Below are 21,397 nucleotides of genomic sequence, written 5' to 3' on the forward strand. Positions count from 1 at the left end.
AAAGTTGTTAAAATTGCTCCCACTATTCCATGATTTCTCTTCCGTCTACTTTGGACATGTGAAAGTTTTAAAAATGTTTTGTCATTTAAAGACAGATTCAAGTCAAGATTTTGCCGATTTAAATGGTAAATGTCGAGTACTTATAGAGTATTTTGCTTTATCCTAAAGCACTTTACATTAGCACACATTTACCCTTTCACAGACACATTAACACACCAATGGTGCTGCTGCCATGCAAGGCACTGCCAACCCATTAGGGGCAAGTTTGAGTTGAGTGCCCAAGGGCACTACAACAGTGGCCGGGAATATCATAGCCGGGAATCAAACTGCTAACCCTTCGGTCCAAGGACAACTCAACCTACCAACTGCACCACAGATTTGGATTAGTTTATCTCCAACAGAGCCTACCAGAGAAGTCAACTGCTTTAAGATGGCTGCTGTTTACTAACGCCGGCAAGTCTGTCATTTCGCATCTAGTTCTACATACAGTGAGGAGTACAAGTATTTGATACACTCCCAATGGGAAAACCCATTGGGAGTGTATCAAATACTTGTTCTCCCCACTGTATGTGTATGTAATATCTACAGTAGCATTACGTGGCCATATGTTTGTGGCAACTAGCAACTGGCCGTTGTTTGTAGTGGCTGTCGGCTGCAGTCAGGTATTATTATTTTTTTATCTAGCGGCATGAGTTGAACATGATATTTACTCTCGGTCCGTTCCTCATTGCGTCCCGAAGACCACGCTGTGTTTTAGTTTCGCTTTACCTGGTATAATTCAATAATCAGAATTTGGATGTTTGTGAATCGTTCTCGAATCTTCCACTGTTGAATCTCTAATAATCGAAGAATTGAAAATTTCGCACACCTTTAGTTATAATAATATAATAATCTTTTGATATAAAAATTAAAGGTTTTCCTTCAAATGTCTGAAATGTTTTCAGCCACAAAATTGTCCAAAACATCAAATTAGATTTGTATTTCTTTTTTGCTTCAAGTGAAATGCAACTGATTATCTTAAATGTCTACATAATATCGTAAAATTAAATAGCGCTTATGCACATATATATCTCTTCATGCACAATAAAATTAAATTTAACACACATATGGCACATATGAAAGATGAGAAGAATTCATGGTTTCCCTTGCATCCTCAAGGGCAAAATAAAAAATGAGAGTGTCATTTTAGTGGGACTGTTTGAAGAACGACATCAAACATGGAGAATTATCCTCCAGAGGACCTTGTGTTGAGAAGGATGAAGCAATATAAACCATTTGGCCTTCTCGCCATTTCAGCCAATTTGCTCGCCGTGCTTTCTTTTGAATTCATCTTATCTTTTTAAAATATGAATTTTGTTTATTTTTTCCAAATGTGTCCACTCCAACACCACGCTGACCCTTTCCCTTATCTTACTTCTGCACCTTTCAGTCTTATTACCACTTGCACTGCTCAACGTCCACTCCACACATTTTCTGGCTTAACCCTAGCATTTTCTGACAGTATTTCATCATCTGTAGGCTTCACATCACTTAATTTCTCAACTTGTAAATAGAATGAATGTGTGGAAATTTCTGTGTTTGAGCTATGAAGCTCATTAAGCAGTAATCTCAAATTCATGATTATAAAGTAGGAACAACAATGTTTTCAGAGAAAGAAGTAGTTCAGCTTGAGGGGAAAAGTACTTTTTACATTTTGCTCTTTTATATATTTCAATACAACCGTACACAACAGGGCACACCAGAAGACCACCAGCACAATCTAATGAGGTGCAATAAATGGTCTGTATAAAAAAGTAATATCTCAGCAGAGTGATCATTAAAGCTCAAACTCTGGGCCACATGTTTTGTGTGTTTTTTTAGGTTTTTTTTTTTTTTTTTAACTGAGGGGAGAGTGAAAATTATTCTGAAAGAAGTAGAGCCCTTTATCAAAATCAAAAGACAAACATAATGTAAAACTGTAGCAGCTTATTTGCACAATCATTATTTACAAAAGAAATGTTTTGAAATCGAAACCAATCAGAGACCAGTGTCTCAAAATTATAGTGGGTTTGTTCGTAAACCTGCAAAGAACCTGTGAATATTTACTTTTCTTCCCTACCGCTTTTCAAAACGACTTCATCCCTTTCAAGTCAATGACAACTGCGTTGCCACTTTCCTCTTTTCTTCTCTCTCCTGCTGTTAAAAGGTTGGGGGTTCTTGATTAGGACTCACACTGTCAAGTTTTCCCACATCGCATCATTGCGTTTGATGAGCTCAAACCCCTCCAGTCACCCCTCTTCTTCTCCATTGTCATCACTGTATATACTACAGGAAGCAACCAGCTCATATGCATGCGTGCACAAATACACATGCAATGCCACTCTCTCAGTCTCTGCAGGTACACACACATATGTGCACACTTCAACACGCGCACAAACAGACACTGCTGTTTATACCGTGGCGGCAGGGAGCCAGCTCAAGCCAGCGTGTTGCTGACAACTTCCTGTCCCTAATGAGGCATTAATAAACTTGCAGTGGCAAACAGTGGATCAGAGAGCAGAGCTGAGCCCACCCTAATACCCCAACTCACCTGCCTCCTAGATGCCCAGGGTTTGTATGAGAAGGAAGAGGATCTCAGTAATCACACCCAAACTCCAAAGCCCCTCTGCCCCACTTTTGAGGAAGACATTATCCTCCTCTGCTTGCTCCTGCCTCCTCTCAAGTTGTCAGTAATCTTGTTCCCAACTAAGTCTTGTAAGATATCGCTGTGGAAAGCTTTGAAGTGTTTTTTTCTTACCTAATCCAAAATATACTGTTTGAAAACCCTCGTTAAATCTTGAAAATTAGGATCAAAATGTTTTAAAACACTTAACATGTTGATTGCCGTATTGATGTATCCCATCTTAATACATTACTTAAAGTGGGTTGGAACAGAATAATGCTTTAAATTTTTCAGATTAAATGTTAGGACTACGAGTAGGAACCTCTCGGTACCTCATGATACGATACCATTTGCGATACAAAGCTTACGATAACGATGATCTCACGATATGGCCTTACAACGATTATCGATACATTGGTCAGGAAATCAACCTAATATATTCTACAAAACGACTAATAAACAGAAAAACAAGCTTTTGTTGTGAATTGGAATGAGTTTACCACTAGTAGACATCCAATCCATTTGAACTGGGAGGGTGGCAGCGAATGAACGAATGGTGCCATCCCTCCCACTTCAAACGTATTGAACATCTATGGCCATCAATGGCAGCCAATGCTAGGCAATGAGGTCATTTTGGGGCATTTCAGATCATTACTTTATTGATTTTGAGTCACTTCCTCTTGATTTCGGGGCATTTTATGAGTCACCTCCTGTTGATTTTGGGTTACGGAACAGGAAGTGGCCCAAGAATCTCCCAAATGAATAGGCAGTGACTCAGACTCAACAGGATGTACTTGTACTCGACAAATGTTCTTGTAAATGGCCTGAAAATCAGAAAGAGTGACTGAATGCTCTGGTTTCGAATGAATGATCGTTCGTTCGACCCTGCCAGTCTAAATGGATTGAGCGTCGAGCGCAATCAATGGCAGCCATAGAGTTAACGGAGACACTATTGTATCTGAAAATTTTGATAGAAACTTGTTGGTTCCTTTTTTTTTTTTTTTTTTTTTTTTTTTTTAACATTGACCCCTTTTTAAAACGATATCTCGATTCTTGGCAGGTGCATATCGATAACCTTTTGGCATACAAAGTATCACGATATATCACCATTTCAATATTTCGTCACACCCCTAGTTATCATTACACCATATAAAGTTAAATTTTGACTGTACAGGTAGTCGCCAAGTTATGAACGAGTTCCATTCCTGCGCTAGCGACATAACCCGAATTTCCGCGTAAATCAGAATTAACCCTGTAATTACCCCAAAATACCCCCTAAATCTCAAAATAACTGTTCAAAAACATGTAATATATGTCATAGTAATAAAAAAACTAATATAAATAGACTAGATTAGAATAGATTTGCTTACAAAAACATACCTCAATGGCTGTACAGTAATACAGAGGGAAATGAGGTCCAAATTTTAGGCAATTCAACAAGGAAAACGGCAGCTATTAGTGGCACCGATTCAGCTGTCAAAACGAACCCTGCTCAATAAGCTAGCGGGCTAATAGCGAGCTAACAGGGGGGTATCGCCGAGCCCGTGCCGTTTTACCCTTCTCCTGCCTTATTGAAATGTTAACTGCTGTTCAAACTAAATGTAGCGTTGGCGTGATGTCAAAAAGTCAGAGTGCAACAAAAGAAAGCGTACCGCATTGTTTACTGTTTACTGTTTGCGGAAAACACTCAGGTGACTTGAAGTTCTGCTCTGAGACCCCCAATTTGATTAAATTTCAAAGTTGTCGTATATACATGCTTGATCATCATTAGAAAGCTGAAAATCGACATTTTCTGGGGGAAGAAAAAATTTGAACAGGAGGGCGTTTTTTGTTTTTTTTTTTTAAAGAAAATTTTAAACCCCTAAAGCCTAAACCATAACTCGAGGTGAGAGCATGAGAGAGCATAAGTAAAAGCACCATGTTTTTAACGAGATATTATCGCGTGCTTACCTTGTTGGGATCCAAAAAATCCATGTAGCATGTCTCTCCGAGTGTCAAGACACAGTTGTGAATGGCCTTAGCCGGACTTTTTGGGGATTTTATGGGTGAAACACGTTAATATATCAAGGGTCGCAATACAAAAATCACAGACATCAAGGAGTGGTCTTTTTTCTTTTTCAAATATTTACACTTTTAAATGTTTTTTATTTTTATTTATTTATTTTTTTCCACTGTTTGGACCGATTATTTGTCTTTTAAAATATCGATGAAAATGCGACACTAACAAAAAAAAAAAAACAGAATTAAGCGATAGTTATGAGGTAGATATCCGTGACCTATTTACAGACCCTATTTTTTTCATTGTGACATAATTTTTTTAAAAGTTAAAATATACGAGTGAATAATTTTATAAAGTCGTTTTTTTTAACTACATATTAGACATTAATGAATGATTCAAAGCTAAAAATGATAGACATTTTTAGAATAAATATAATAACTTACTTCCTTTTATGGCTGGGTTGAAACAAAAGTGGTTGCACGGTGTCCGTAAAGAGGGGTCTCCAGAGTAAAACGGACAAATTCAAAATAGTTGGGGGGCTTAATGCACCATCAAACTGTAATGGCAGCATATAGATATGTTGTTCTATCAAACTCAGCAGTTCTTTTGGCTTAAAATACAGCAATTGATTTTTAAGAGGGGTGCAAGAGCAGAAACTGCTTTTTCAGCCTTGTCTGTGGTTTCCGCCATATATATATATATATATATATATATACACACACACACATATACTTTATGTATAATCCAGATATGCATAGCAATTAGTGATCAACAATTTAGATAGATATCAAAAACAAATGACAAATAATATAACGCCGAGAGGTGGTGGATGAGACATGTTTTGCAACTAAAGGAAACAACAACAAAAAATCGACTGGAGAAAAAACGGCGGACGGGACTCCCGCGCCATAAAATCGAAATCACGTTAAGTCAGGTACTTCGTAACCCGGGACTACCTGTATAGGTATTGTTAGAAATTTTGGACACAAGAAGCCCAGCTGAGTTCAAAAGAAAGTATATTGATTATTTTTTCGCTGTGTTCATTAAATACCGAGAGCAGGAGTATTTACTAATTAATCATAGATTAAATAATAGACTCATACATAGAACTGATGCAATAATTTGATCCAAATGTATTGATTCCAGAGATATTATAAATAACAAGTACATAATTCTGGCAAATTTTGGCCCTTACCCCAATTGTGCCCATGATAGCGGAAGTATCAGTAAAGTCCCTCAGCCAGTGCGCATCCTAATATACTACAGAGGCGTGAAAACATTACGATTCTATTTCGAGTCATAGATGAGGTGATGTCTTCTGCTGGTCTCGCGGAGACGTCAGCGTCATCCCAATTCCCGTTTTCCCTTCTGGAGGCGTTGTGACCTGTTGACCTTTTAGTTTGCTGATCTTAACGATTTATTGTACCCCGACTCTGGATGATAAGTCCCAAACGCATTCCCAGGGAAGTTAAACCCTTAGGAGTTTATTCCGATTAAAATATGAAGTCATCTCAGGAGGATGAGTCAGACAGCATGCATGTGACCTACTCGTACGTTCTGCTAAATGAACGTCTACTAAAAGTGTGATCATGCAGTTAACCGTGATTAATAGTATATCGATTACATTTAAATCTAAGTGTTACCATAATAAGATTAATTATTTCCATGTTAATAATATAATGAATCCTGCTGCACATGTATATAGAGTAAAATTAAATGAAATCAGACGCAGTTTTATTTAATTCCAACATTATTATTATTATTATTATTATTTTTTTTTTTTTTTAAACATCCTTAGGTACTTCAATTTGATATTTTAAAAGGTCTGCTAAATAAACATGTTGATAAAACAATTGTAGTCCATCTTTAGCTCCGAGACAAATCATTGTGAATACCTGCACACCAAATTAACTTACAGATAGGGTATACTGTCTTTTACTCTCAAAAATATCATTGTTATGTCTTTATCTCTTCTGTCTGACTGTCTGTCTGACTGTCTGTCTCCTTATCTTTCGTTGTGTCATTACCTTCCCAATCCCAAATGGCCTTAGATTTTCTCCAGTGATAGCAGCTCATTTATATGACGATAAGGATTATTCTAATTTTGCTCCTGTAAAATTGGCTGTGTATCTTATCCCTCCACGTTTTCTATAATTAGTTGATGGAGGTGATTCCTCGACTGACGTGATCGGTGGTCTTGCCTCGGTTATCTTGTGACTACATTACTGTATTTTCCGGACTATAGAGAGCTCTTGACTAGAAGGCACAGCTGTCCATTAATATGGGATAGGTTTTAGACAGATCTGATTGATCAAAAATCAGTAATAACTAAACATGAAAACATAACAAACAACTGAGTTTCGTCTTCCTCATTCAAATGGAGCAACCTGTCACACGGGGGAGCCAGACACAAATCCTACTCAGGTTCTCTGAGACGTTCGAAACCTTAAACAAACAACTAACTTAAAAAAAAAAAAGTCAATAGATTTACAATGGAAAGAAAAATAAAATACAATTTACCTTGCATTCTGAGCACGAAAAGGACCAAATCCTCTCTAAAATCCCTGAAATATCATCTGATATTCTAACAGCGCTTGCCCTTGCATTGCAGCACACTGTGGCAAACCGTCCTTTAAAATCAAAACAAAGTAAAAAACGAAGCACTTTAAAATGTTCTCCTGTAATGAGATCAACCATCGGCGAGAAATCGGACTTCCTGGACAACGAAGTCCTCTGAGTGCTGGTTGAAAACACCTAATCAGCACTACCATAGGGTCCTCTTGTCATGATAAATGGTGTATATCCCTCATTTTATTTTTTTTCCTTTGTAGCAGTATACTGCATCAGATTGTATTCATCTATAAAATTACCAGAATTTATGATAAAATCTGATTAAACTTCTGGCAAGCTTTATCGGCACTACGTTAGAATCAAACAGCCATGTCCTGGCAACATTTGGATATGCATTCTTTTAAAATTTGTCTAATTATCCATGCTTAGACTAAAATTGTTTTTCTGTTGTGGCAGCAAGGTTCTTCTCATGACAATAAGTAGGCATGTATCAGTAATTTACTAGTTTCTCACAAACAGAGCCATGGAACTCTCACTAGATAAGGGTGCATTTATAGACTAGAATACACACTGAGCAACTGAATACCCACTGGAACACAAGTTTTGTCTTAATGGAAACTCATCCTAGTTGTGAGAGACTTTGAACGCACCCAACGCCATGGCAACGCCATCCTGATGCTGCAGAGTGAAATGAAATGAAAACCTAGTTTGAAAAAAAAAACAAAAAATGTAATTCTTCATTTGCCAAAAAAAAGTCACTTCAATCTTAAATCTGCAGGGTACAAAAAAGAAAAAGTAGTGGTTTATAGTCTGAAAAATATAGTAACCAGCAATTAATTCACCTTTTTCAAAAGTCTCTTCTACATAGGATCACTGTGTTGAACATGTGTTGCAACTGGTCAAAATCAGAATTCTTATTAGAATTATTAATTAATGGGTTATACAGCATAATTAGGTTGCTCCCACACCATTCAGTCTAACAGTGCAATGCTAATTTGAGTTATACATATTTGATTACACTGGGGTTTCCCAAATTCTTACAATTGGCCAACTAATCAAAAGGATTTGAGACCATTTTTGATTACCCTAAATTTGGCATTGTGCATTAGACTAATATTAACACATTTTGCAATGCATCACTCTTTTAAAATACTGTGGCACCTCGACATATAATCACTTCGACACGATCTTTTCGACATCTGACATAAAATTTGAATCACCATGTGTTTCTACATTAGACGACATGCTCAAAAACAATGCTTTTTGACAGCGCCGCAGTTTCTCTGTTTTCCCTCTGGACGGACGCGTGGCAGATTTTCTTGTGAGAGAACTCAACATGGCTTCCAAGAATGTTAGTGTAGGTGGTGAAAAAAGGAAAAAGGAGGCTTACCATTGAAATGAAAATGGAAATGATAGAAAAATATGAGCGTGGTGAACTGTCATCCGTGAACTGGCTGGACAATACGGCCGTGGAATGTCTCGATCTCGACGGCCCTCCTCCGCCCTCCGTTCGCCAGTCTTTAAGTTAAGGTGACAATTATTATGATCGTAAGATCGGCGAAGAAATCGGCACCTTGATCAGCTTTTTAATCATCTATTTCATAACTTGTGCAACACAACATGCCTACTGTCTGCCACAGCTGAACATGAAAAGTAAAGTAAAAAGTCCTCTCTCACTGTTACGTTAGCCACGCGGTGCATTCAGGTACACCACGCAAAACACACTTCCCATATTAGAACCCGATTCGTTACGTTATTACAACTATTATTATTTTTATTGCTATTTTATTATTCCAATTTTTTTCATAATTTATTTGTTTTGCTCTATGTAGTTGCTATTTGCAATTGTAACAGCAGTATTAATTAAGGATTTAGTGTAGGTTTTTGGGCTGTGGTACGAATTAATGGAATCATAATGTATTGTCATGGGAAAATTTTGCTCGATATACGACCATTTCAACTTACAAACAAGGTCCTGGAACGAATGTAGAGGTACCACTGTAATTGCCTAATTCAACAAATGGTTAGGTTTTTTTGTGTTTTTCTTGACAAAGCTGAAACAATGAATTGGGCAATTATTTTAAGAAGATGTCGATGTACTGTTCACTGTTGAGACTCAACATGACCTCTCAGCTACTCTGATTATTAAGCAAGGTCAAAACTGCTGGACCATTACTACTGGCCCAGAAGATCATCAGTGTTTCATTGTTCTGATCCAATTAGAGTGGCACATTGACTGCCATCAAGCTGCCACTGCTGATGGTTCACAATGACTATTATGATTTCCATCAGTCTTCCAGAGTGTGCACTGCTATTCAGTGCTTGATTTGAAAGTTGCTTTTGAATGGGTTTAAATTAGGTCTAGCGTTCCTTTTGAAATGCTCAGGGAATATATATATATATACAGTACATATTGAGAAAAAAAATGGGGGGGAGAGAGTGTTCGTTAGCAAGTCTTAGTGCTTTCTAAACCTCCAAAGAACTTGACAGGAGCGGAAAATAAAAGGGAAGAAAATCTGTCTTGAGTATGAGGAGAGGGAGAGAAGAAGTGGGGGTATGCTTTGATTAAGAAAAGTCCTCATAGCAGCTCTTTCTTCTTACACATCCATAAAGTATCTCTGTTCACATCTCGGCTCTTATTAAAAAGACAGTGGTGTCATTTCATACCGGAGGCAAGAGCAGGAGATCATGTTTTCAAAAAGATTTTTTTTTTTTTTTAAAGGTGGTGGGAAAATATTATTTCATACTTGCTCCTCTTGCAGAAGGGTGGGTGGCGATTGGGGGGTTGGAAGTTTGTTTGTGTACACAACTTCCACATCCGCGGATAGTATCAAATGTTTGCTTAGAGGTATGGCATCAATTGTAAAATACTACCGAATTGCCCCGAATATAAGACGGAGTTTTTTGCATTGAAATAAGATTGAAAAAGAGGGGGTCGTCTTATATTCGCGGTCTAGACATTATACCCATTCACGACGCTAGATGACGACAGATATCATTGAAGTGATGTTCTGTTATGACTAAGGGTGTAACGGTACATGTAGTAGTATTGAACCGCTTCGGTTCGTGGTGCTCGGTTCGGAACGGATGCGTGTCGAACAAGTTTCTGACATAATATACCCCTTACTTTTCGAGGCTGTGAGTCGATTGGGTTACAGTTTCTTTGTGTAGATTATATATACTCCATCTTCTCTACTATAATGAGGACCAACACGCGGCCCTCCTGTGTCAATACTACTAGCTAGCAGACCGGAAGTCAGTCGTTTAAAAATACGGTGGATCCGGTCGATTTTCAAACTAATATGCAATCGTAACCTACTTTTTGAGTCCATCAGATCTCTTAAGTGGTAGATCGGGGCACAGTTGACTTGTCTTTGTTGATTTACTGCTGTCTTCTCTGCTATAATAACAACCAACACGGCCCTGTGTTCAATACAAAACCCTCCTACCACAACAAAACAAGTAGGAACTAATATTCACATAGGAACTAAAGTTATACAACATAAAATATACAATATAAATGAATACTACATCACATTTGAAAAATATAAACACATAATAAAATAAATAATAGCCCATTTAAATAAAATAAATTGAAATGAGCTAAAACACCTGTAATTAAATAATAAGAATAATACACACATCCTGTTTACACAATTAAATTTATTAATTTCTGTGTAGCGCTTTAACTTGAGAAAATCCACCAATAAAGCTTTTGAAAACCGTTCATAAGAAAAAAAAATGTTTCATTGAGGCATTTCATTTCTAAAATACATGTTAAAATCTTTATCATTGGGATTGCTTTTCCCTTTAGCACAGGACTTCTTTTTTCTTCTTTTCTTTCAGAAAGAAAGCTGACCAATACGCGGGGTCTGAAAGGCAAATTGTTGTTGGATTATCTTTAAATACCTGCTACTTTTTGAGCAGAATTCTAGCTTTGTATTGGCTAACGTTCCTATTGTTGAAAGCACAAAAGTGTGTAATAAAAAACTAGCACATTTATATTTTGCATTTTGTTTTCTTACTGTACCGAAAATGAACCGAACCATGACCTCAAAACCGAGGTACGTACCGAACCGAGATTTTTGTGTACCGTTACACCCCTAGTTATGACAGATCACAGCTACTCTCCTCATTCACGACGCTAGATGGCGCCAGATATCATTGAAGCGATGTTCTGTCATGACAGATCTCAGCTACTAGTTTAACCAGTTTCCATTATTTTATTGGAATGTTTTTCCTTATTCAGATTTGTTTCAAGACTACAGTTACAGTTAGACTTCACTTTGATAGTTAATGCAGTATTGCAATTTTGTTGTTTTATCACAATAGATTGGTTTATTTACATTTCAAAAACCAGAAGCCATTCATTTACGAATGTGATTGCCCTTCAGTTTACATATTTGAATGTTCAGATATTAAGATATTAACATGCTTTTTCTTTCAAATATATGGTTACAATTATTTGTTTCAGATGTACTGTAATTATTTTCTGTATAAAAATTATTTTGGTGTTCAAAAAGTCTTTTTTCAAACTTGAGTCCTTAAAAAGAGGGGGTTGTCTTATAATCAGGGCCGTCTTATATTTGGGCCAATACGGTATTTGATATCCTGATGCAACTTTAGTATTTAGCCTAAGAATTACCTTGACACTCAGGTTTACATTTGTATTTTGATAACAACGTGTACCACAATACAGTGGTACCTCTACATACGAATTTAATTCGTTCCAGTACCTTGTTTTTAAGTCAAAATGGTCGTATGTCGAGCGGGATTTTCCCATAAGAATACATTATAATTCGATTACTTCGCTCCACAGCACAAAAGCTATGCTACATCCTTAGTAATTACTGCTGGTACAATTACAGATAGCAATTATACTTAGAAAAACAAATGAAATATAAATGCAAATTGGAATAATATGCAGATAATAATCATCATAACTATTATATAACAAATCGGGTTCTAATGTGGCGGTTGTGTTTTGCATGCTGTTCTTGAACGCACCATGTGACTGATAACAGAGTGCGAGAACTGCAGAAGAGGTTTTACTTTCTCTTTTTATGTTGTTGTTAGCGTCGGCTACGGCGGACAGTCGGATAGCCATGTTGTGTTGCACAAGTTCTGAAACAAACGATTAAGAACCTTACAAAGCTGGCAAGTTCCTTGCCGACGTGACAACAATTCTAATTGTCATCTTAACTTATAAAGATTGGCAAACAGAGGTCGGAGGAGCACCGTCAAGATCGTAGACATATTCCGCGCTCGTACTTTTCCGAGCGTCACCTTTCTCCTTTTTTCACCACCTGCACAAATCTTCTTAGGACTCATATTGATTTCCGTTTTAAGAAAATCCCCCCTGAGTCCTTGATGCAGCAAAACAATAAAATTGCAACGCTGTCATAAATCATCATATTTGGTGCATGTGTCCAGACAATGAACGAATTTTACGTCAGATGTCGAAGGGATTGATACCACTGTACATAATTTTATTTGTTCCTATCATGCGTCTTTTTATTATCATACAATTTTATTCTTAGACGGCATTATATCTTCTTTTATGTATTCTATGTTTTCATTTCATTTCCTGCGTTTCAAGGACAGAGTATGTGTGTTTGTGTTAAGTCACCATACTGTTAATGAATCCATGGTAAAAAATTAGTAAGGTTTTTGGAAACTTGAGTGTTGCCTGCTTTCCGCTTCTCTTTTCAAAAGTAACTGTCGTAATTATGAATAGCACTGCGGGATGACGATTGTGTTCCATTACCTTTTGTGAAGCGTATATACCCCTAGAACAGCTGGTGTTGTTGGCAGAACGCATAGGCAGAATTAAAAGTTGCGCCAGTGAATCACTCTGCGACAAGTGGCGCGCTGTTTAATTAGGCTGAAAACAGTATCCTCCGGGAGAATACCTTTCTCATTTTTTTCTTCTTGCTCTCGGACTCATTTGTGGCAAGGTAAATATTCAATGGGTCCCTTCTTGGCCGCAGCGATTAAAGCTCGCTGGAGCATAGCAGAAAAGCATGTTTGGAATTCGAAGCTCCTAAATCAGAATGAAACACAGAGCTGCGACAGTATGTCCCCTCCGAGGGATGTCAAGTGCTTCTTGACATTGTGAATGACTGCTCTAGGCCTTCCAAAGTGCACTAGGTGCTACTTAAGTACAATGAACTGTATGCCAAGAAACAGTCCATTGTTACAGTAACAGTGAGTGCCCTCAAGTGTAACTGTTCGGCTGCTGCGCTTGCGAGAGTCACACCGTTTTGGTCCTGAACTGTTTTTTTTTTTTTTTTTTTTATGTGTGTGTGCCTGCCTTCAGCTCTCAAAGACCCTTGCACTGAGGTGACCTGCAGCTACGGCAGCACCTGTGTCCAGTCAACTGATGGCTTGTCGGCTAAATGCATGTGCCCACTTGGCTGTGAGGGAAGACCAGAGGTGACAGTATGTGGCAGCGATGGGAAGGACTACCGCAACGAGTGTGAGCTGCATCAGTATGCCTGCAAAAACCACAAGAATATCAGGGTGCAACATCAAGGACGATGCGGTACGTTTTATTGAATTGTGGGATTGTTTTTTTTTTTTTTCTAATAATTGTATCTATATATTGATTACAAAGTTCCACACATATATACTGTATATAGGGTACAGGCCAAAAGTTTGGACACGCCTTCTCTTTCGTGCATTTTCTTTATTTTCGTGACTATTGTACATCTCACTAAAGATAATAAAACTATGAATGAACACATGTGCATTTATGTACTTAGAAAAAAAAGGTGAAATAACTAAAAATGTGTAATATTCTGGTAGGCAACATAGGCAACAAAATAAACCACACATTTCCAGAAATGGACAATGTACTGTCTCTTCCTTAGCTCTAAGATCTAGTAAATATTTAATTTCGTTTTGTTTTCAGTTTAATATTGGTATTTTTCCATTTTGCCATGTTGATAATTGTTTTGGTAATTGTTTACCGCTTTTAGTCTTACTGCAAAGAAAGAGGAAATGCCGATCGGCCCGCCAAGAGTGATCCCTTGCTACTTCCCTCTTCAAACTTCAAACGCCCTCAGTCGACCGCGGATTGTTTTTATTAAAAAATAAATAAATACAGTATTTTATAGAGCGGTCATAATCCGATCACGTAGTCTCACTCTCCCTCCTGCTAATTTTCTTTGTCAGGCAGTGAACTTGAGTTCCTTGTTAAAGATAATGATGATTGACAGCTGTTAAGGTTTGATCTTGCCTGAGAAGCTTGGAAGCTGAAACTTCAGGGCGCCATATGTGTCAATCATCGTTTAGCTGGTTAAACACTTGCTGTGGCAACTCATTGTGTGTAAGTGAGCAGTGTGAGCGGATTTGAGTGAACTCACTCAATGAAGCATTTAATAAAGACAAGTATTTTTCTACATTATTCTTGTTTAAAAATAATTAGACGGGACAGTAACATGTTTAAAACCTATAGTTATTACATTTTAAGTGCTTGAAAAACATTTATTAAAATATACTGGATATATACATAATTTTTTTATTTTTTATTTTTTTAATTATACCGTGGGGGGAAAAAGTGAGTCTTATATGTCTCTCTTTCCAAAGCTAAATCTGAATAAATACATTGAACACGCACACACACACAAAACAAAAAGATGTTTTTTTTTTGTTTGTTTGTTTGTTTGTTTATTTAAACAAGGGATCACTGTATATGTTATCAGCCTTCGTGCTGTGGCCCGGGAATTAACCGGCTGCTTTAAAACATGTCGCATCCTGGTTAAGCCCTGGACACTATACTTGGACACGACCTGGTTAATGTCTGGTTAGTGTCCATGTCAGTCGACCCGCGCTATATGGCGGACAAGACTCCGGTGTCGTAAAGTCTAAATCACGCAAGTCATGTAGGTTGTAACCCGTGGACTACCTATATTTAAAAAGAAAACATTTTTCACTTATCATATGTGCCAGATGATCAACTAGCACATCTACAAACAGCATGCAAAAGTTTAGAACCCAAGGAATGCCAATTTTTTTTCATTGTCTTAGCCATAGATTTTTTTAGGCAGTCTGGAAAAACAAGTTGCTTATTAAATGGAGTTGTCAAATCAACAAAAAAACAAAACAATGAAAGTAGCTTGAAAACATTTGTGCACCAAACATTAATACAACATAATGGGGATTTTCTATTTATTTTGATGAGCCATTAACTGATGATAGTGTTTTCTTGTAAGTTTGGTGTTTCTCTCATGTTGGCACTTTCTTTTCCTCACTTTATCTTCTCCCTCTGGCTGTTATTTATCCTTCACATTTTCCGTTTACTTACAATGTGCCCTTACCAATTCTCATTTTTCATTTTGATTTTTTTTTTTTTTTTTTTTTTTTTAACCAAACACCAGCACTCTTGTAGTGTAAACTGTTGTTCCTCCAACTAGCACTTGTCATTTTCGCACCGACCGGCTTTTTTCCCCGCTACACATACTTGTTTTCATCTATCAGTGGTTGTTTACTCCCAAGGCGATCCCCCTCATCCCTTTTGTTGTGGTGAGCCAGATGGAGAGGGAGTGTAGCCGTTTCTCTCTCAAAGACAGAGCCTGGTGGTGGGCAACGCGAGATGTATGTGAGGGTCTGCAGACAGAAGGTTGGTCGCATAAATCCAGCCAGAGTCGGCCCATGGGGAGGGGCGCTGCCCCGATTTATCCGCGCTGGTTGTTTCTGTAGAAAACAGGCCATTCTTTTTGTAATTACGCTCCCTGCTCGGTTGGAAGAGAGCAGGGATCCTGGAAGCTGTTCTTCTCACTTAATGGGAGGTAATGGTGTTGCTCTCAAGTAATGGCTGGCTTGCGGTGAGGTGCTGCGTTATACTGAGACAGCACATGCACTGCTATAAAAGACCTGCTTGCTTATCTTCTCACGCTTCTGCATTGTCCTGCTGGGAAACAATCCTCTTGCATTCAGAAGCTAGAACTCTCCATCCTTTGCATTGTTGTTCTTCCAATAATCATCTGGCAGCCATTTACTTTTCTATTTACTTTTACGTTTCTGTTTTAGGGGCTGTCCACAGGATGGAGTATTATGACATGTGGACACATTTGACTGTAAGATAGGTGTGCTGTTGGTGTGACAAAGGATTTCAAAGTGGAGGTGGGACTACATCAGGGATCAGCTCTGAGCCCCTTCTTGTTCACTATGGTAATGAAAAGGATGACAGGCGAAGTTAGACAGGAATCTGTGGAGGAGAAACTAGAGGTGTGGAGGTCTTCCCTGGAAAGGAGGGGAATGAAGGTTAGCTGTAGCAAGACGGAGTATCTGTGTGTGAACGAGAGGGACCTAAGTGGAAAAGTGAGATTACAGGGAAATTAGATCAAGGTGGATGAGTTTAGGTATTGAGGCTTAACAGACCAGAGCAATGCATAGTTTGGAAATAAAGTGAAGAAGTAAGTGCAGGCAGGCTGGAGCAGGTAGAGAAAATTGTCAGGGGTAATGTGTGATAGAAGACTTTCAGCTAAAATGAAAGGAACGTTTCTAAAACTGTGGTGACACCAGCAATGTTGTTTGGGCTGGAGACAGTACCACTGAGGAAAAGACAGGAGGCTGAGCTGGAGGTGGCATAGCTGAAGATGCTGAGATTCTCTATGGGAGTGACCAGAATGGATAGGATCAGGAATGAGCACATCAGAGGAACAGCAAATTTTATAGAATTTGATGATAAAGTCAGAGAGGCTGGACTGAGATGGTTTGGGCATGTCCAAAGGGGAGAAAGTGAGTATAATGGCAAACTGATGGTGAGTTTCCAAATGCCAGGCAGGAGGTCTAGTGGAGACCAAAGATGAGGTTTTTGGATGGAGTTAAAGAGGACATGATTATAGTTTGTGTGAGAGCAGAGGATGCAGAGGACAGGGTTAGATGGAGGCAACTGATTCGCTGTGGAGTCTAGGGGTGTGACAAAATATCGAAATGGTGATATATCGTGATACTTTGTATCACAAAGGGTTATCGATATGCTCCTGCCAAGAATCGAAATATCCTTTTAAAAAAGGTGTCAATGTCTTAAAAAAAAAATTAAAAAAGGAACCAACAAGTTGCTACCAAAATCTTCCACCATAATAGTGTCTCAGTTAACTCTAAGGCCGCATTAACTGTGCACGACGCCGAATCCATTTAGACTAGGAACGTTCGTTCATTCGAAACCAGAGCATTCACAGTCACTGCCTATTCATTTGGGTGATTCCCAGGTCACTTCCTGTTCTGTAACTCAAAATAAACAGGAAGTGACCCATAAAATACCCCAAAATCAACGGAAGGTAACTGAAAATAAAAAAGAAAAAAAGGCCTTAAATAGCCCAAAATTACCTCATTGCCTGGCATTGGCTGCCACTGACGGCCATAGACATTCAATCCGTTTGAAGTGGGAGGGATGGCAGCGAATGAACATTCGTTCATTCGCTGCCATCCCTCCCACTGGATTGTTCAAATGGATTGGACGTCTACTAGTGACAAATTCATTCCAATTCACAGCAGAAGCTTTTTTTTCTGTTTATTATTTGTTTGTAGAATATCCTAGAATGATTTCCTGACCAATGTATCGATAATCGTTGTATCGCCATATTGTCAGATCATCGTTACTGTGAGCTTTGTATCGCAAATCGTATCGTATCGTGAAGTACCTAGAGGTTCCCACTCCTAGTGGTGACCCCTGAAAGGAAAAGCCAATAGGAGAAGAAAAAGGAGGAGAAAATTAAACAAAGAAATATTGTCTGGAAAAAGAAAACCTTCCACTTTGATTTCTGCCATTTATGGTGTTTAAAAGTAACCATTTATGTCATTAATGTCACACAATGTGTATATATGACAGAAACTACGGTGCATTTCCGTTTCCTTCTCATCTCGTGAGACTAAAACTGGTCTTCGTCTCGTTTTGTTTTAGTCTCCCAAGAAACGTTTTTAGCTTGTTATTGTTTTAATTGCACGTCGACGATATGTTTTCAATATTGTCATTGTTGACGAAAACAACAATACTGCAGAGCAAGCCCCGCAATCGAATTGTTTCACTTTGGAGCCTGCAGTCGAGAATGTAATGTATTGCTTCCGGTACGATTCGTATCACAATTCACAGGTCCTAATTCAATTAAATGCTGATTAATCCCGATACTACACTTGAAGACGATTATTGAGATATTTGTGTATCACTTAGGAAAAAAAAAAAATTAAAATGGACATAAGTACATTTAAATCAATTTATTCCTGAAATCTCATTCAGCACTCGAGTAAAAATGTTTTTTTTTTTTTTTTTTATAATGACATGTTCTCTTTCTAGTGCAAAACTGCTTTAGTCCAAACTTGCTTAAATGCAGGATTCTAAATACTTCATCCCCTCTGTTTTTGCAGTCAAAGCCAAAATTTGCTCAAATTTCAGACTTATAAAACGGCTAATCCGAGCAACCACTAGATGGCGATGTACACAAATGTCTTCTCGGATTAGCCTAATGTTGTTGTTACTTCAGTAGACTGCAAGACAATGCTGCTTCGCGCTGCCAACTACTGGACAGGAATAGAAGGCAGCCACTAAATTGTTTAAATGAATTTTGAATCGATACGAGAATTGCATGATGTAATATTGCAGTATAGCTCAGAATCATTTTTTTTAACACCCTTAATCAAAAGGTTGCATCTTTGGTCTCTGGATTCACCACTACCGTCAAAACACATAGCCATTCCGCAACACAATCGTTTCAGATTGCTATCGCATCATCTCGTAAAAACTGGATTGTACAACTTGGTGTGTTTGGTATGTCCTGTGAAAAGCAGAGCTGTTTTAATGCTACATAGCAACATAAATCCATTGTCTGACCTCATTCTAAAAGTATGGCAAGAAGAACAAAGCTGCCAGTCTTGTTTCTATGTGTAACAATGTCCTCTTGCTCATCCACAAACCAATCCCATTCTGATCCAGGTTTGATAAGGCCAAAGAGTATAGCCTGCAAAGAAAAGGCAGCAATGGGGGAGTGAATCAAAACGACCGCCTCTTTATCTTATTCCTTGTCTACCTTATGATCAAAAGCTCACTCGGAGGTGCTCTCAGTCGCTAGGCTAAGGATTGTATAATATTTGTAGAACAGCAGTAATGGAAGAAGTTTTCTTTTATTGTAAATGTTCTTAGTTCCAGCACCACTCTTCTCATCTAACAGTCATCTCTCTATTCCAGTTGGTATGTTAAAATGGTCCAATGGACAGTATTTATGTATCATATTTAAATTAGGGTTCAGTGCCTTGCCCAAAGGCACTTCGACAGTGGGCAGTCGTAGCCAGGAATCAAACTGCTGACCCTTCAGTCCAAGGACAACTCCAGCTACCAACTGCGCCACAGCCACACTGGTGGTCCAATGGTCATTGGACACTGTTGTCTCTTTAACCTGTTTTTACCACTACCATTGTTGGTAAATTAGAGAGAGGGCTTTTGCACTTATGAAGTGCGAACCATGCCAACCCTTATTCCACCAGACTTTTTTGCATGCCCTTTAAGGGTGCTTGCGTTGTACCACTCGTCCTCTCTGTGACAGATAATAAACGGGTTTGCTTGAGTCACAGAGGTGATGTAGAGTTGACTTGTTGGCCGCCTACTGCACTGATAAATAAAGTTCACCGCACGTGTACGTGGAGCTTGCGTATAAATATGTCTATGCATTATCCAGAGACCAGCAGTCTGTCATGCAGGTGAACCAAGACCTGGTCTTTGGCAGTGTAAATTAGGAAAGAGTCTCAATTACCAAATTGTCACCTGCCATTTCATCAAGGACACACCGACTCTACATCGAACCTGGTAGAGAGCGGTCCACTAAATACCAAAATATCTGCAAGCTTTGTGTTGGCGTGCGGGAAAAAAAAACAGGCTATGTTTTACACCTTAGCAAAGCTGCAAAAATAGAGCTCAAGAGGTCAATGGTCCGCAAAACCAAAGCAGATTTATTTTCCACAAATAAAGTGCATTCAAAAGGGTTCTTACCTTGGAACAACCAGATTTAATGTAGCCAAATTTCAAGAATTAAAGAAATATGACAGTGAAATAAACTGATGCCAATGTAAAATCAAGCCAATTATAAAATTCTAACAGTTACATGTATCAATTTTCATTGTCTGTATTAGGCTAAAGCACTTATCACAACTTATTGTTGTTTTAATATCTTCACCAGTGTGGCTTCTGCAATATTTAAAATGATGAATCTTTTTACCGCGTTACAGCAGACAATTAACATTCAGGCTTATGTGTGTCTCCATAGACCCTTGTAAAGACAGTGAGAACAGTCTAAACACAATGTGCCGGGTCGAAGCTCTCACCCGCCAACCACTTATCTTTGGATTGCCCGAGTCATGCCCCCCAGCTAGCGAGCCGTTATGCGCCAGTGATGGTGAAACCTACCCCAGCGAGTGTGCCATGAGAGCAACGGGTCTACAGAAAGGAGTCAAACTCAGGAAGATTCACAGCGGATGGTGCAGAAGGCTGGGTAAGCTCCCACTTAACCTTGCACACTTTGTCTTTTTCTAATCCAATTTAAAATGAAGTTCCCCTTCACAACATCATGCATGGGACTGTTGGTGGATCTATTTCTGCTTAATATTTGACAAGTTGGCATTAAGATCTGATGGCAATCCAATCTCTCTAAATGGCATCGATATAATGGTTCTGAAGCCTTAGGATCATTACCTTGCAAACAGAATCCTCCTCCAGCTAGAGCAGTGCTTTTAGGCTGACTATCAGTGTAAGTAAAACAAGAGGAGGAAGCCATAGTCACAGTGAACAAATAGTTGTTAACTTATGTACTGTTTCTAATAGCCCTCTAAAGAAGATCAATTCCACCTCCATGTTTCAATCAGAGCCGAGCACAGGAACAGCAGTGTAGGCATAAGCGGATTTTAAGGGGGGCCAACCCCCCCCCCCCCCCCCCGGTGGCCGAAAAGTGTCATTGCATGTAATTGACTTTCCTATATATATAAAATTTGTAAAGCAATAAAACTGCAACAAAAATGAATGAAATGAACAAAAATACATATTTTTATAATGGGTCAAAATTATTTTTTCGAACAGATCATGTGACTAGCACTTTAGATGGTCATTTGCTTTGCGTATAATTTTCATAAAAAAATAAATAAATATTGGGGGAGGGCAATTTTTATTTTTCAAATAATTCATTCATTCATTCATTTTC

The 21,397-nt window shown here is 38.4% G+C and overlaps 1 protein-coding gene across 7 annotated transcripts in view; it reads left to right on the forward strand.

Annotated features, from left to right (window-relative positions):
* Nucleotides 1-21,397, forward strand: part of agrn (agrin) — a 526,155-nt gene that overhangs the window by 300,080 nt on the left and 204,678 nt on the right. For all 7 annotated transcript variants that reach the window (XM_057830472.1, XM_057830467.1, XM_057830469.1 and 4 more), the window contains 2 exons: nucleotides 13,531-13,755; nucleotides 20,471-20,695. In XM_057830472.1, coding sequence (XP_057686455.1) covers nucleotides 13,531-13,755; nucleotides 20,471-20,695 — 450 coding nt within the window. The remainder of the gene's footprint in view (nucleotides 1-13,530; nucleotides 13,756-20,470; nucleotides 20,696-21,397) is intronic.

The sequence above is a fragment of the Corythoichthys intestinalis genome, chromosome 2 (assembly GCF_030265065.1).
Source record: "Corythoichthys intestinalis isolate RoL2023-P3 chromosome 2, ASM3026506v1, whole genome shotgun sequence".
NCBI classification, from domain to species: Eukaryota; Metazoa; Chordata; class Actinopteri; order Syngnathiformes; family Syngnathidae; genus Corythoichthys; species Corythoichthys intestinalis.